This window comes from Embiotoca jacksoni, unplaced genomic scaffold, assembly GCF_022577435.1.
Source record: "Embiotoca jacksoni isolate LCO1_2020_lvr unplaced genomic scaffold, fEmbJac1.0.p SCAF_28, whole genome shotgun sequence".
Taxonomy (NCBI): Eukaryota; Metazoa; Chordata; class Actinopteri; family Embiotocidae; genus Embiotoca; species Embiotoca jacksoni.
This window is the reverse complement of record NW_027185379.1, coordinates 450,001-468,263: the sequence shown is the minus strand read 5'-3', so window position 1 is coordinate 468,263 and position 18,263 is coordinate 450,001. Positions and strand designations below refer to the sequence as shown.

At 44.7% G+C, this 18,263-nt stretch overlaps 1 protein-coding gene across 2 annotated transcripts in view; it reads right to left on the bottom strand.

The window, feature by feature from the left end:
- Positions 1-6,183: 6,183 nt before the first annotated feature.
- The window catches only part of nova2 (NOVA alternative splicing regulator 2), a 67,695-nt gene continuing 55,615 nt past the window's right edge, over positions 6,184-18,263 (bottom strand). For both annotated transcript variants that reach the window (XM_069160998.1, XM_069160999.1), the window contains one exon: positions 6,184-8,180. In XM_069160998.1, the coding sequence (XP_069017099.1) occupies positions 7,158-8,180 (1,023 nt within the window). In that variant the 3' untranslated portion in view covers positions 6,184-7,157. The remainder of the gene's footprint in view (positions 8,181-18,263) is intronic.

The following is an 18,263-nucleotide window of genomic DNA, read 5'->3' as shown; positions in this document are numbered from 1 at the left end:
AGGAGTGTGTGTGTTTTTGTGTGTTTTTTGTGTGTGTGTGTGTTTGTTTTTTGTGTGTGTTTGTTTGTGTGTGTGTGTGTGTGTGTGTAAGGGGTAAACAGGCTACACAGAGAAATGGCATTTTGTTAAAACTGGTTTGGGTTAGAGAATACAGTACAAATCAAAACCAGGAAAAAAAATCAACACAGAACGAGAAAAAGGAACAGAAAAACAGTGATATGACAAATGCAGTCTACAGTTGCTGGTGCTTTGATGGGGCCCGAGTTGGGGAGGAAGAGGGGTCGAAAAAGGGGGGTGGAAGAGTAGGGTCCCATAATATGTCTTAGAGGTTGTTTGAACAGGTGGAAGGGTCAGTGGTGGGTGTGGGTGAGAGCGGGTTTGAGTTTGTGGAGGTAGGTGGAGCGGTGGCGGTGGAAAGGGGGAGGGGGAGTGAGGGGGTAAGGTGGGGGGGGTGGGCAGAAAACAACATCTGAGGACTATGTCGAAGAGCCACACACCCACTGAGAAGCAATGAGGTCACCTGGCGAGCAGGTTAGAGTAAAGTTTTGCATTCCACTACATATCACAGTTAAAAAAACAAAAAAGGAAAAAGGACGTGAAAACGTAAACATGACTAGCTGGCTACGTCGCAACACAGACACCACGAGCACGGCGCCGGCCTAAAGCAGACAAACTCAGAGAGAGGAGCATGCACATCTAAATACAATGCTGAATAAACACCTACAGTAAGGCTACACATCTACAGTAGTCTTGCACACCGACCCCCCCCCCCCCCCCCCCCCCCCACCTCAGCTCGGCCTGCCATGCACAGTAACAGCAGAGTTTAGTGCAAGCGTGTCACTAAGAGCAGTTATGGAAAGTTCGATTCTGTTTGTTCATCTCGGGGAGTTTTCTGCAGGTATATAGCGGGCCAGTTACCGTGACAACATCTGTCACAATACAAAAAACATGACGACTCTGAAAATACTCGTTTTTTTTTTTTTTTTTCTCTCGACAAAGGGGGAGAGACTTTGGCAAAAAAAAAAAAAAGAAGCAGTTTGACATTGAAGTGAAAAGAGCATCTAATTAAACTGAACTGGGAAAACGAGAGAGAGAGAGAGAGAGAGAGAATGGGGGGGCGATCAAGGATTCAGTGCATTGCCATTTTGAAAAAACAAAACAAAAAACTCTGGCAATGTTCGGTGTTGTTCCTCTCTCTAAGATCAGAGCCCTGGATTGCATATTAAGGGAGCGAAAACACAATCTGTCCCAAATTGTGCGTCGAGGCGCCCGAGGGACGCCGACGGCGCAGCACACACACTCGTGCACGTGTGTTTGTGTTATTTTGAATTTTGTAGGCGAGAGAAGGGGAGTTTTCACCTGTTTTTCCTCTCACACAGTCTCCCTTTATGAACCTCTTCCCGAACCCGTCGGAGCACAGTGGGCGGGGCCAGAGATGCTCCGATGTCCTATGTGTGGTCGATAAGGTGCATATCAATTACAAGACAAGCCAGAGCGCAGAGCGTGGGGGATAAAAAGACAGACAACATAGTTATACCGAGAGCTCGTCAAGGGTTAGTAATGTTAGAGTACAAAAAACACAGAAAAACACATGTAAGCCTCGACTGCACGCCAGTGGTCAGAAGAGTGATATGCAAACTTATGGAAAGGTGAGTACATTCATGGACAATCTCAGTTTCTATTTGAAATTTGATCCTGAATTATTTTATTTTTTTAAATCCTTTCTAAAGTTAAGTGGCAACTGAGAAATTATTATTTATTTTTTTTAGTCCAAGCTCACTCAAAAAGTAGCAAAATAGTCTTAGGTTTGTTCGAGAGTTTTGTTCATTTCCCTCTGAGGAAGGTTCGTCAACTCAACAACAAAATACTCATTCTGTTGTAACGTGAAAATCAAACATTTAGTCCGCCTGTTGAAGGTAGATCAGGACTTAATGCCGCTGCATTGAAAAACGACGAACATTTGAACGTGTAAAACAATATCAAAATGCTCTACCCTTTATCGGCATGCAAAGACTTGTCTCCGAAAAATGAACAACACACACTGCCTAATTTTTTTGTCAGTTCTTTTTTGTTTCATTGATTTTTTTTTCCTTTTTTTTGTCCACGCGTCACTTTGATATCATGCATTATAGACGTGCAAAAAAGATAACATCTATTTCCACAAAATACAATTTTATTGTAACTATAAAAGGTTGTATTTAAGAATGCTATCTAGTCACATTTTTTTTTTCTTTAGCATTATTATGCTAACCTATCGCTATATTGATTCGTCTCGCCCCAGAGTCGTAGTGCTGTTGCATTATGGGACGTGTAGCTCCCAGAGGACTGGCTGACACTTGGCTAACACAACAGTCCCGTCTCTTGTGGCAGGAACAGAGAGGGCTTAAACAAACTGTTATACTGAGGCGCTTTGTCCGTTAGTCTACCTAGTTCTTAAAAAGTGTCTCGGGGACGACTCCCTCTCTATGCATTTAATTATAAATATGGTTCATTTGGCACTTTTCACATTTTCTTAATATAAAAGTATGTCTCCTCTTACCTAATGCGGTTTAAATCAACACATTTACAGTTTAACTCTGTGAAGTCTTATTTTGGCACAGGTTTTACTTGTTCAGGTCAGAATTACACAATTATTAACTTATCATCAGCTTACAACAGAGCATGTATTACACTGCCACTTGAAACTAGCCTCTTCAGCTAAAGGACAGATTTCGATATGTTTTACCTTGTATTTTTAGTACATCAGTTATTATTAAATAGCAGCATCTTCCACAAAATAAAAGATTTTACTCACGTAAACCTATTCAACATCTACAGGTAAATCCAAAAGCTCCTACGGCAGACAGAGGATAAGGGACAGGACAACACAACATGCCACTACATGTATTGCTTCCAGTACTTGTCACATTTTTATCTCAATCGCCTAAACATTAAGAAAACTAAAGAGATTGGCCGCTGTGTAAAAAACAAACTTTATAAGTTTTTAATATGAGATGAAAAACAAACCCGTCCCGTATTAATTAAATCAACTGGCACCTATATCAGGAGTTACAATGCTGTTTTGCCACTGTAAACCTACTGTGCTGCATGTACACTGTTGCTTTCCGCAGAATACAAAGCAGGTTTGTCCTGATGGATGAAAATTAATTAATTAAGTAATCTTCAAATATGAACTTTTAATCTTAATCCACGGAACGGTGAAAAATGCACGTCAGAAGTTACTCGTTTTATCTGACTAACAATCCAACACCTGGACGTGTTGAATTTACACCGATATTAAAGCAATAAAAGCAGCAAATCATCCCATTTGCAAAGCTAATCGCTAATTATTTGCCATTTTTGCCTAATGAGCAATAAATCGATGGTCTACCTGCTCAAAAGTGACATAACTCACATTAAATAGAATGGAAAACCAGTTAATGAATGCAAACTGCACAGTAGAGTTCTACAGTGGAACAAAAGAACACCATGTTGGTTGATGGTTCTAGTTTTCTTATGAGGTTTTTGTCCTAAAATCCAGTCAAACCCTTATCAGCTAAAAATACTACCTCACAATATGTGTATGTTTTTAATGGTGGAGGTTTTCCAAATTAACAATGTTTTCTTCAGTGTCATGAAGTAAAATACACTGAGTGTTTGTGCACTGTGCCCTGCCAGCTATGACTTCCTCTGCAGGTGTGATTGTTCTCTGATGGCGGAGCATCAGGTTGTCCCGGTCTCAGCCGCCCGAGGAGGCAAAGAGAAGAGAGACTCTATCTCGGTCGTTTGTCCGGGCAAGCAGCAGACATGCATTGATCGTAACACCAGACATAGTCACCCATGGAGCGATGTGGGAGGAGGAGAGGGGGTGTCGGGATGGGAGTGCACTGGAGAACTGAGGACGGGTGGGAGGGTGAGGAGAGTGTGGATGGTGTTAGATGGGAGTAAAGAAGCCTCCTTACCAAGATGTGGAGATAAACCCTCACTGGCGCTCCAACAGAGAGTGACACATTCGATAGCACAGTGGAGGATTTTGGGTCGAAATTGGTTTCAAAAGAATCATTAGGTCTGGTAGTTTTTTTTTTTTTTTTTTTTTTTTTCCCACCTTTGAGGTGTAACCTCCCCTCACGAGGCTGTTTCGGTCAATAAATCAAATGCACCCCCTCCTCATTTTGTTTTTGGCATTTTACAATACGTCATATTTCACCTCCTGTTAAAAATTAGATATCTGTCCAGGGATTTTCCCGTTGGATGTGCAGTACATTATCAATTTAAACTGTTCATGAAAAAGACACAGCTGCAATAGAAAATTGAATTTAGAATGTGTTCCAGTCTCTTTAATCTGCTACTGGACACCTAACACTCCCCCAACATCCCGCCCTCGAATAACAAAACACTTTTTCCAAGATAACAGGGAAGTAGAATCTAATTGATCTCGACTTGTGACCTCAATTGATTGATCCTCTTCATCGACCTAGTCTCTTTCTCCTCCTTCAATATTCAGATATGACGTGCATTTCTGGTTAAGTTCTTCATATGCATTCTAGATACATCTCATATATGTGTATTTTTTTTCCCTGCCATACAAAAACCATCCAATCACAATGCCATCTGCGGCATACATCCCTGACCTCATAGGTCCCTCGCTTCACAGTGCATTAAGACAAAAATTCAGTGTACTCCGATTGTTAAAAAACAAACAAACAAAAAAAATAAAAAATAAAAAAAACACGACACAAAACAAAACAAAACAAAAAATCAATCACAAAAGAAACAACAGCATATTCAGCAGCCTCATGGGTCTACAGTGGGCAGTAAACCGGTTGCCAAGGGAGACCTGCAGTTTGCCAGAGGCAGAAATGAGCTCAGCTCCTTGGACGTATGTTGAGAATCTCTTGTCTGCCCTTTACCTCATTGGCGTTTGGATGGTTGCTTGATAAGGGCAGAGATCAGTGAGGCTATATATCTCCTTTACTGATATGCACGCTGGCTTAAAGTAGCACACCTACTAGCGAGGCTCGCAGATTCAGCGGTGGACCCGAGACAAACGACTTCCCCTCATCTTGTTTCAGTGTTTCCTCTTACCCGATGTTTGCATTTCTCAGTAGTATGTTGTTCGTCTTAAGTGCTCTTGCTTGATCTAGTCTGTGATTTGGGTTAATCTAAAGGTTTGGGAAGACCACAGGCTGAGCAGCAGCAGCGGGTCATCTCAGAACCCGTCTCTGTTCAACTAAATTATTGATTTCAGTTATAATTTTACATTGTAGGCAAAACTGCAACAGGGCATTTTACTACAGATATAAACAGCAGTGATATTTTTGCAGCATGAGCTAAGATAGCCAAGCATTGTAACCGGGTACTTAAGGTTAAAGGAGCTGCACTGCAGCCTGTGGCTTGAGATATTTGTCTTGCTACTCTAGAAGTCTTACTGCAATCTGCATCTTAGATATGGTGAATTCCCTTTTTCTAGCACCAAGTATGGCATCATCATGTTTTTGTCTCAGTGCGTGCATGCGTGTGCGTGTGCGTGGGCGTGTGTGTGTGTGTGTGTGTGTGTGTGTGTGTGTGTGTGTGTTCCCTGTTCTGGTCTTTGACTGGATATATAAGGTGATCCTTCACTGTAATGATCTTAATGCCTGGGGCGGCTTTCTTACTGGACTTAAATAAGACATATATTACACTATGTGACATTACTATTCATCTTCAATCCACTTAAATTAAAACAAAAAAATTCAAATCAAAAATAGTCTCATTTACATTCATGTCAACCTGAATTCACAGATTTAAAAAAAAAACAAAAAAACAACTGAGCTTTATATGGGTGAACTCATTAATAAATAATGACAATGGTGATGATTCCTATTGTAATATTCATGACAATATCATTAATAGAATTATCACAGCAGACTGCAAAAAAAAAAAGCCACAGATCCTGTGTGTTTGCCGCAGCTTGCACAGTATCACTCTCGTCGTTTCTAGGTTTCGCACTACGTGAGGTCATCAGCGTGCACCTCGGCAATCTATCTCAAACACTAGAGCCGCATGTGGAGGGCGCTACGTGTCGTAGCACCCCCGCGGCGCTGCGCTGCTTGTGGGATACATCACAGGGTATATCGTGGTGTGTGTGCAAATGAAGAAACGCCTGGCTGATTCTTCCCCCCCCTCTCTCCCCCCCCTCCCCCCAACCTCCCCCGTTCTCCCCCCCCCCCCCCCCCCCCTCCACACCACTCCCCCAATTTCACCTTACCCTTCCTTCATCTCTCAGAGAGGGAGGAGGATGAGGAGGATGAGGAGGAGGAGGGAGGTGAGATCTTACGTCGGAGAAAGAATCAAAGGTGTCAGGGGGAGGAAGAGGGGGAGAGAGGAGGGGGGAGGGGGGAGTCAGAACATTTCTTCTCTCACACACCGGGCTGAAGTTTGCAGTCTTGCTTATTACAAAACCCTTGTGAAAGGGGGGGGGGGGGGGGGGGGAGAGGGGGGGCAAGTAGTGAGAGGGGCATTTGGGAGAGGTGGGGCGAGGGGCTTTAGGGTAAATCTCCTAGAAGTAAAACAAAAACCCTACTGGGAGGGTAATGGGTGTGGGCTGCAGGGGGAGGGAGGAACAAGGGTCGTTTCCATAAGGGATTTGGGGTTTCGGGGTGGGGCGGAGCGTCGTACCCTGTAAACGACAACCCTCCCCCCCCCCTCCGTGCCCATGCCCTTACCTCCCTCCCCTCACTTCCTGTAGCCTCTCAGGCAGTCGGCCTGTCTACATGGCATTCAGCTCTGTCCACACAATACACAAACGAACAGACACCTTAATTTACTAAACAAAACAAAACAAAACAAAAACAAAAACAAAACAATAAAAAAATCCCGAAAGGTCAAGACGTTAAGTAATAAAACCTTATTTACATTTTACACATTTTTTTCTTGGTTTTTCAGCGTAATAACTCGCTCCTCTCCCTCCTCGTCTTCTCAGCACATTTTTGCTTTTGCGTCAAAATTTTTTTTTTTAATAGAGAATACTGAAAACACGCAGAAGAAAACGGCGCGAAAGATTCCTTCCGACATTCTTGCTCTCCTCTCCTTTTTCCTTTTTCCTTTCTCACTCTCACTTTTTAATACTCCTCCCCCAAACCCCCACTCTTTTTTTTTTCTTCCTCTTTTTCCTCCTCGTTTCTCATTGGCTGTCAGGTTTAGCCCACCTTCTGTGGGTTGGTGGCGCGTACCCCCTGCTCGTAGGTGATTCGCTGGCTGATCAGGTACTGTGCGGCCTGCGTGGCGGCCTGGGAACCCGTGATGGTCACCTTCCTGTTCCGAGTTCCGGGGATGAACTCGCCTTTCTTGGAGATCTGGATCCTGGCGCCGGTCAGCTCCTGGTACTCCACTAGCGTCTTCCCTCCTTTCCCCAAGATGGCTCCCACTAGGTTTTCTGGCACGGCGATCTCGACCACTTCCTTCGCTCCTTCGGCGAGCTTCTCCGTGGCCAGTAGAGATGACGCCACCAGCGGCGACGCGGCGCTCAGGTAGCCGTTGGTGGCTCCCGTAGCAGCGGCTAGGGATCCCAGGGAGAAGCCTCCGAGACCGGCTGCAGGGTGAGCTGCGCTGGTGGACGCGTCGCTAGCGTAGGATGCTAACAAATTAGCTGCGGCGGCCGCTGCCGGGTTGGCGTTCGCCGCTACGGCGGCTAACACGCCCGAGGCCGCGGCGGGATTCAGCCCCAGGCCCAGAGAGTTGGTGTTGTAACCGTAGCTGGCCAGAGTGTTGAGGGCGGAGGTGATGGCGAGCAGGTCGTTGCCCGAGAAGCTGGACATGGTGGTCGGGAAGGCTCCGACCCCGGCCAGGCCCGCCTGGCCGAGCAGAGAAGAAGCCGTGGCGGCCGCGGCGGCCGCCGCGGACGGCATGACCTCGGTGGAGTTGGCGTACGGGGAGCCGGTGGGGTTGGAGTTGGCGACGGGCCCCGTGATGTTGGAGTAGGAGATGTTGAGGCAGGAGGAGCTCTGCGGGTCCTCCTGGATCTTCTGGACAATGATCTCCACCGCTTTTCGGTTCTGCTCGGGCTCGCCGCTGATGGTGACCACGCGCTCCTGCAGGTTGATACCCTCGGGCTTCTGGGAGAGCTGCACCCACGCCCCTGACTGCTCCATCACCGCCTTGACCGTAGCTCCGCCTTTACCGATGATCAGCCCCGCCGTACTGTTGGGGACGATCAGCTTGGCCTGTTGTCGGGGGCGGGGAGGAAGGAGGACAAAAAAAACACAAGAAAAATCGTTGGTTATTACTCTGCGAAAGAAGATTCATCTCCGACCGGCTGCAGATAAAACTCCCACGAGTGCAGGACACACAAGCGAGCGTCTGCACCGAGCAGACAGATCAGAGAGACGTGTGTCCCTGCTGACTGACACCGTGCATGTACAACAGAGAAGACAACGCCACACGGTGTAGTCGGACTCATCACGCAAGATAACAGATCCTCTTGGATCCTCAACGAGTCGTGCAATTAAACAAAATAATCATCATTTTTAAAAGAGGCAGAAATATGTGACGAGACCGGCGAAGAAAAGTCTTTGATACGAGCTGCCTTCGAGAGCTGGAGAAGGACGCGAGACAAAAAAGAGGTGAAGAAGAGACGTGGAGAGACACCGAACCACGTCTGAATACGGAGAGACAACATGGACCGTCTGCCCGTGTGTGGGTGAGCACGGCAACGGCGTAACAACGTCCTGAAGGGACAGCTCGACAGAGACAATGTAGACCGCACAATAACCAACGAAGTGTTTTCTGTTTCATCGCTCTGCTTACGCAGTTACAAGAGAGAGAGGAGGGTGAGACAAAGTGTTGGCTGGTGAGACGACGAGAGACGGAGAGGTAGAGAGAGGTAAACGGAGTAGGAGGACGGATGAGAGACACGGAGACGGAGACGGAGAGAGAGAGAGAGAGAGGAATTCTAAAGAGGCGACTGGTGTGAAAAAAATAAAAAATAACATTGACTCTCAGGGGTCAGCGTTGCCATGGAAACACAGCTCCAGCATTCAAAAGGGTAGTGAAAGGGAGTGAGGCGTTGACACGCATACAGACACACGCACACGCACACACACACACACACACGCACACACACACACACACACACACGCACACGCTCACTCTTCGCTTCCCAACACGCTGCAGTGTATTCTCATTTCACACATCTCCATGATGAAATTATTTACCGTCACACACGCTGCTCGTGATACAGAGCGCCGCATACGATGCTGCTTCATCGGTCAATTAAATACCACGAAGCACTTTATTTAATGTCACAGTTATTGGAAATCGATCCCGCAGTACTCTCCTTATCTACGGGAGGCCATTAAACCGCAATAATTATTCTGCATCATCCACGCAAACACACACACACGGGTGGTAAATAGCGATGGTTGTTTTTATTTTCAAATGAATCTACTCAATATTTCAGTCTGAAGTTGAATGATATTCACTTTGCAATTATATTAAACACATTTTCTCGTTGGTGCGCACAGTTCTGTGGATTAAATTACACAAGACATTAAGAAGAGACCTCGTGGGTTTGGTTAAAGATGAATTCCCATTTAATCGTTAAGTCCTCGTTCTCTTGAATCTGTACATCGGTGGTGTTGAGTGACCTCGATGCACAACGACAACAACAAAAAGGAAAAAGCCCTCAGCTGCAACTTGTTGCAAACTACTGAGTTATTTTGCTCCTCAGTGCAAAAAAACAACAACAATAAAAATTGTCTCTGCGACGCTGTTTTTCCCAAACAAAGTCACCTGCAGCAGCAGACACCCGCTAAATAAATAAATGGGGATGTGTTCAAGAGTTCCCTTCTGATATCTGCTGCTGGCCTGAGAGACAAATATTCATATTAAGAGCAGAAAGAGAGGTGAGCTACAGGGATGGGAGCAGAAAGAGTTGGCCTCCATACAAGAAAAAAGGAAAAAAGAGGAGCGCTTGTTTTTTGTCTTCATGTAAAGAAAAATAATTAAAAAAAAAAAAAAATTCAAAGAGGGAAGAATTAATTAATCTTGCAAAAGAAAAATTCAAAGACCTTTCCAATTGCTTTGCCGGTCTCACCCCTCTTCTCTTCGTTACCCTCCCTCCCTCCCTCCCTCCCTCCCTCCTCCCTTTGTTTGCCACGTTTTTTTGAAGCAGCGTAACATCTGCGTGCAGCAGCCTCGACGCAGAGGTCGGTTGTCACAGCGCGTCACACGGCTCCCGGTCGGCACCGCAGGCGGAAGAGGAATTTACATAGAAATAGAACATTTGTACGAGGCGTGCAAGGAGGTAGCCGATAACAAAAGCAAATGTAAACCTGCAGACGGCGTCCCAGTTTCACTTCTCACTGCTTCAAGTTGAATATTAAGAGAATTATCTCCTCCCCGAAAGCGAGCGCTTGTTTGCGGAGCGGCTTCCGGTCTCTCCGTTGTGTTAACAGTTGTGATTTTTGTTTTGTTCCTTTTGTTCGCTCATCTCTGAATGAATGGAAGCTCGCAGCCCAATTTTCTATTGATTAGTGAGTTGTTACTTCGAGGCAACGTACACAGCGAGGCTCCTTCGTCTGTTTACGCCTCGCTGCTCTCCGAGGCTCTGCTACAATCTGCAGATTCATGAGAAGAGCAAAGCGTGAACAAAGTGTGAACACTGCTGAGCCGCAGCTTTCAAGATTGCCTTTTCTTTTTTTCTTTTTTCCTGAACCGAACTCTAAATCACTCATAGCCAGTGGATGTGGTCAAAATCATGAATACGTTTTTCTTATATTAATTCAAATAATGATGGAGCAATTAAAATAATTATAATTTATTTTTCCTGACCGGCTATTTTGAAGGGAGAAAAAAAACTGGAAATTAGATGTAACAAACAAATCTCACACGTACTTCACACCTAATTTTACATGTGGACCTGAGGGTTATAAAACATTTAATTGGAAATGAAAAATAATGAGAGAAATTACAGCTAATTATTATCGTTGTGTTTATTTATTTAGTAGAGTTGTATCTCTCCAACCCTTGAATCTGTACCTTGCCCACCAAACTTCATTAAAAATATGCACATTTCTAGATCTCCTAATAATTATAATGCTATATAATTAACAAACAGACCACAGCTGTAACCTCGGTGCTGGTAATGATCCGAACATTAAGAGCACATGTACATGTTTTATTCAAGAAGTGGGGGGACAAAAAGGATTTATTGTGTAGTGCTATGATTGTGTTAGGATTTGCATAAGGCACACTGATTTGGCCTCTTTGTGTCATCTAAATACACGATTATGCCGACATTCACGCCACACAACAATTACGAAGACTGTGTGAAATAAGAATAAACAATATGGCTCCTCGGCATTCATCGCCGCTTCCAATGTTATTTCAGAAGTCTAATTTTTTGCATGTGAAAATGTTCCAGCGTGGTGGTTTAGCAGTAAGGAGATGAGCGGGGGATGAGACAGGGGGGGAGGGTGGAGGGGGGGAGGGTGGAGGGAGGGGGGTATAAATGAAAAGGAGGGCTGAAATAAATAAGTGACAAGCAGCAGGAGAGCCAGTGGAAGGAGTCGGAAAGATTTTTACCCGCAAAAACCTTTCATCCTCTGCACTGAAACACACACACACACACACACACACACACACACACACACACAGTGTTGGTGTGGGAGGATAAACAGGGTGTACAGCGATGTCTGAATCCCTCCTGGTGCTAATGATCACATCGACCATCTTTCTATCCGCCTGATTCTTTGTTAACGAGGTTCTCCGTTCGCCTCCACTCCTCCGCTTCCTTTTCCTCCCTGTTTTTGTTTTCTTTCCACGTTGTTGCTTTTCCTCTGCGTCCCGTCTCACGTTCATACATCCGTGCGTTTCACGTCTGTCATTTCACACGAAGCCTTTTATTTTATTGTGTGTGTGTGTCTTTCCTCGTCCGGTGCTTCGTAATGTTTCGCCGCCGCGGTCTTCGCGTGCGTTTCAACCGTTTCTATCTTTCCTCTCTTCTCAAGGTGAAACACACAAACACTCCCACACGGATGCAACGTGTTCCCGTTCTGAAGGGTGTTTTAATGTGAAATCATCAACTTCATCCTGGATTTTATTGAGCGGACGCTTCGACTCGCTCTAATGGCCGACGCAGGCGGGCAGCCTCCTGCCTACCCACAATCCTTTGCTCCCAGCACCTTTCTGCAGAGCTGCCACAAAGACGATTATGTGACAGTTGGCAGCATGCAGGCAATCATACAGTGGCAACTCTTTCATGTTTTGTTTTTTTTCCCTCAGCTGCTCTGGTTTAATACTTAAAAAAAAAAAAAAAAAAAAAAAAAAGTTTCTTCCACTCGTCCTTATCTCTAGTGTCTCCCTTTCTGTTTTATTTTTCCTCCTTGAAGAGCTTTACGTCATTTGGGAGGAACCTTTCTGCAGAGGAGAGAAGAGTTTGGCATCAACCCAGCTGCTGACTAGAACGTCCTGTTGCTGCAGCTGCTGGGCTGAGGTCAAAGGTCAAAGCCAATCTCCTGTTCGTGAATACACCCTGGCAAAGAGTGTGAAGGAACCAGGGATGGGAAGTGTTGACTTCAGCAGGGATGCCGGCTTAGCAGATAAGTCCAAATCAATGTCAACAGCAGACTGGCTGATTTGATTCAGGGACAACTTGGAACAAGTTCAGGGTTTCACTGTCGGGTCGTCATGAAGGCCAAAACTGTCAAATTGCTAACAGCTTGTACTTTGAAGAAAAAATATTTAAATATCACCATTATCATAACAGAAAGGAGAAAAAAAAAACCTTGGGTAATTTTGATGAAACAGCTTGAACACTAAAACTCTGAAACAGCCTCATCAAGTGCTCGTTCTGGTCTCACAACATTAAACCAGCATCCTCTGATCAGAACCACAACATCCTCCAGTCCTGACATCGCTTTTCTCCTCCGTCCAATAAACCTCACACTTTACTGCAAAGTAAATATTTAGTAGTTCATGTGTGTAGACGGGGCGACGGAAGACATCGGAGGGGACTCGATGATGTTCGTCTCCCCAAACGTTTGTAAAGCTCCTTACTTTACTGTCATCATGTTGCGGAGCAACCGTTGCAATTAGCGGAGACGAAACTTCAGTGGATCAATGAAAATGTTGTCGGAGAATTAAATGTTGACCGTAATTAATCGTTGTCAAGCGGTCGCCCTGCAGAGATTCTCGAAAGTGTCCCCGGTCGCCCTGAAGTTGTCCCGTCGTCTTCACAGCGTTTAAAACGGAGAGAGACCGAAGAAGACAAATGTTTCGCTTCATCAATCAAAGCATGACACGTCATTTTGTGTGTCTGTGAACTGGTGTGTGTGTGTGTGTGTATGTGTGTGTGTGTATGTATGTGTGTGTGTGTGTGTGTGTGTATGTATGTGTGTGTGTGTGTGTGTGTGTGTTGCATAGACAAGAATTAGTGATAAGCTAACAGGGTGCAGAGGTCACGGACACAACAATTTGGGTTTCATTTGACAAATGAGGAACCGTGAATAGCCATGACAGTACACACACACACACACACACACACACACACACACACACACACACACACACACACACACACACGTTGCATGTGGCAGTAGTTTGTCAGGGTTCGACCTTGACATACAGATGTATTAACACACAGCCTCCAGCCGGCTGCCATCATTCCCTCCCGTCTGAATTCTAATTTTATAAAATGCAAAATCGGAGCAAAAGTTTCCACTAAAATCTCCTTTAATGTCGAAGCTTCTTCTTCATATTCAGAGAAGCTGAAAACGCCGCCGCAAACTCATTTTTTTCAAAAACAGTAACTTCGTGGGATTAAATTATGGTTCCGTCGTTTTCATTTGAGACTTTCGCTTGTGCACAATCAGAAATCACGAAGCAACAAATGGAAATCCGTGAGCACAATTAAATGGCACGAATTCAAATTCAAACTTCTGCGTGTTTGCGCGCAGCATTTAAAAGGTATTCATCCTTTGTTTGAACACGTTCTAGCGCGGCGGTCTGAAAATATTTAAAAACCTTTGTTCGTTGTAGGTCAACGCAGCAACGTGTCCCATACTGATGTTGGGAAAAGTCAATTTTAGAAGCTGTCGTCGTGGTAATGACGAGCCGTCCTCTTATCTGAGCTTTGTGCCGCGTTCCATCCAGGTCGCAAGGCCGTCTATCAGTGTCATCACTGGACGTGAAGACACACACACACACACACATGACACACACACACACACACACACATGCACACACACACATGCACACACACACACACACACACACACACACACACACACACACACACACACACACATGCACACACACCTGCGGGCACGGATGCAAAGACACAAAAGACTTTCACGTGCACTTGTGTGAACAAATTTAAAATGGCAGATAAAACACACGTAAACAACACGCGTGTTCTCTGAGATTTGCATCCACACCAGTATGGACAGGATTGCGTGTCGGACGGCAGACAACTGTTGAGTTTGAACTTTGAAGTCTTAAGCGGGGACTTTAGTTTAATCTGCCTCCTACTGATCCACGGGCTTAGTCGCCTCTCTCTCTCTCTCTCTCTTCCAGTCCGCCTCTACCTCGCTCGCCCTGTGTCATCCGTCTTTTTCCATCGCGGCTTGCTGTCGTTCTGCCTCCGTTCCCCGGATCATCCGAGAGCACAGAAAACCCCCTTTGCAGGTTAAAAATAACAGAATGAGAGAAGAGCCGGGCCGCAGTGACTGACGGTGTTAACGTGGACAAATGTGAATATGTCCATATGGACGCCCCCCCCCCCCTCCACCAGCAGTAAACTACACACTGCTAGTGTATATAGTCCTTCCACTACATGCTCTAACTTCAGATCCACGATGAGGATTTTGTGGCATTTCATTCTTACTGTGCAAATACTACAGATATATAAACAGCCACGTAAGTCCAAGTACATCAAATATAATGTGTACACAGAGACACATGGGCTGAAACAACATTTCCTCTCCTGAGATCCTGGAGGATGGTGGAAGGACGTACAACACATGGACTTCAATTATTTTACTGCTTTTAAACAATTGGAAATAAAAGATGATTCGATCTGATGTGTTTTCTGTTTGTTGTTGTCATAAAGACATGACGGTAGAGCTTCCTCTCATTTAGAGGGATTTAATGGGAGTGTTTGAGCAGCAGGAGAATTATTCCTGGTTTTCATCCTGTCAGTCAGATAATCCTTCCAACGAGTGTAAAGCACAATGATTACTTTTTGAGGAGATTGATGGTTACCGATGTGCACTTTTTGTTGTGTAATTTGTGGATAAAAAAAAAATTATGTTAAAAATGTACATTGTCCCAGCTCACAGCACGTCCTCTTCCTTTGGCTGTTTGTATTTCTGCTTCAATTCACATGAGAATCTGGTAAAAACTAAAGTCCCTAAAGTTTTGAGATGGATCTGGGTTCATAAATAATTCAACTAACATATGAGTAAAGCAAATTGTTGGAGAGTATGTTGAGTATACAGTGATGGGAAGTGATAGATGTATTAAAGGATGACATCCAGTGATACACAATAGGACGGTTTCAGTCTGCTGTTACATGAGCTGCTTTTTTTTTTTTTTTTTTTTTTTTGAATGGAGGAATATTAACTGAAAAGCACATCCTGCAGCACTCGGGAAGGACATTACCTTCTAACAGCATGTGTCACAATGGATGAAATGTTCAATTTGTAGAGTGCAAAGTGCTCCAGCTACTTAGAGATAATGTAAAAAGAAAATTAAAACGTCTCCTTTAAAAGGTAAAAAGCACAAAATCAGTTTTTTTTGTGTAATGAAGAGTGAAATAACCAAACATCTCCACTCCTCTGTTTCTTGGATCGTTTCTCGTCCCCCTCTGTGTTTATCTTCTGTCCTCCCTCGCCCAGGAAGGAGGTCAAAAACCACCATAAAACCTCTCTCTCTCCTCCTCAAAACACTCCCCAGCACCGACTAAAAGTTTCCTCCTCCCTTTCTGTTTTTTTTTTTTTTTTGTGCATATTCCTGCACACATGTCTATAAGGAAGTGATAACAGGAAGCAAAATAAGAACAGAGGACATCACATAAGTTTGAGTTTTCTGTGGAAGAGATGTGAGAATCTCACACACACACACACACACACACACACACACACACACACACACACACACACACACACACACACGCACGCAGAATTACAGCATGGATAATAAAATGCAGACAATCATTATGGTTTGGAGCAGATAAGAGATAGAGAGCGAGTGCGTGTTATTCTGCTGACTCAGCAGGTAGAAGCTGCAGATCACGAGACTGACCGAAGGAAAAAAAAAATGGATGAAATGTTATGTAAGGATGTAAGAAGGCAAAATAAAGTCTAAAATCCTGATCACAAGCCAGCAGGCGTGTCTGCTGTGTGTTTTACGTACATTTTGTGATTCTGATTGAATTTATTCTTGATAAAGAGGCAATTACTGATATATGTGGTAACAAACAGTATAATGACAACTCGGCAAATTATAATTTGACAACCTATGTGATAATGTGAAAGAGATCACGGTATTGTAGCGGTGAACTGAAATCAGTAACACCCAGGTAGACGTTCACGCACTCATTCATTCATCCATCAGCAGCGGCGCCACAGAAACTGTTGCCGTGTTTGACTTTTTTATTTTTTTGTGCCGAAGCTGAAATATCTGGTGAGTTTTACACTCCACCTCTTCATCATCGAAAACAAAGCGAGACAGACTCCACGTTTTTTATTCTTTTTTTTCTTTTCCTAGCAACATTTATGGCAAACTTCCTGTGTAGGGCTGCAATAACAGGAAGTAGGAAACAGGTGTTCATGGAGTAGGTGAAAGGTCACAGGAAATGGCCACAGGAAGTGGCTGGAGGGAGGTGCGGCCAGGGAAAACACCCACAACGGAGTAGATGTGAGTAAACACGTGTGTGTGAGTGTGTTGACTGTTGTCATCGCGGCCAAACAATGTGGAAGTGCTGCTGCAGTGATTCGATCTGAATTAAAAGGCCAGAAATAACCACAATAACACCACAACAAAACCGCAGACCACTTACAGCCGATCTCACGGCTCTGCAGCTTACTGCCAAACGCCATAATGCAACAATAACAGACGAGAGGACACGTTTTACTGTCAATACCAACGCGCTGTCGATGGCGTGAGTAGGTGGTACTTCATTATGTTACATCACAAGCACAGTACGGGGAGGTCTCCGGAGGGCTTCGGCTTTCATGGGACAATCGCTGATGTTTACGTGCTGCTGCACGGGACACACACACACACACACACACACACACACACACACACACACACACAACTGTTGATATATAGTCTCAGTTTGGCTGCTGGTTCGTCCCAGAACAAGTGAGGCTGTCGCACAAGAAAGTTTTAACATCAGTTTAAATGAACAACAGATTTGCAACGCGGACATTCGATGACATCGATAGTGAAATAGCGAAACTTAAATCAGTTGTTTATGCACCAATTTTTTTACGAGTCAGTTTTGAGAGCACTTGTTGCTCTTTACTAACTATGAATATTTAAATTAGGATCGTAACATGAGAGCGTGCTGCGGTGTGAACACAGTTTTACAAGAGAGCACTCGAGGGACGGGGGGGAAACAAAAACAAATACCGAATAATAAAAGTTCTAAAATCCTTCAATAAATTCTCTCCGGCCACATGATGTCAGAGCTCATTAGAGCCGGTGAGAAGATTTCATTCGGCTCGTAAATCATCTTCCTCTCTGGCCCGTTGTCCCGCTATGCGGCCTTGAAGGCGTGTCGCCTGTCGGCGTCGTCGCTGCTCTGTTTTTCTTTCTATCAGCAGCTGTTTCTTCTTCCAGCGAAGCTCTCCGTCACTCCGCAGCTGTTGGCTAACAAGAGTTCAGATCTGCTTCCAGCTTTCAGTCACCCACTCAGCCAGGCAGACGCTTGTTTCTGGCTCCGCTTGTCCTCTCCTGCTCACCATCTATATCTTTATGGCATCTTCTTTCACGCTTTTCCGTATCTCACTCGTTCTCCCAGTCTATTGTTCCTCTTTTTTAATTTTTATTTTTCTCGTAGCACGACACACACACACACACACACACACACACACACACACACACACACACACACACCTCCTCGAATATCTTTTTTCTCTCTCTGACCCACTGCTGTGGGTCAACCAGCGAAGGCCGACACCACATGCTGCAACAGCCGCGCTCCGACAACAAGAAGAGGAAGATAAAGGCATTTTTTTTTTTACCCGCAACCAAAATAGTCGACAATCAACGGCTGCTCTGTACGCCAGACGCCAATT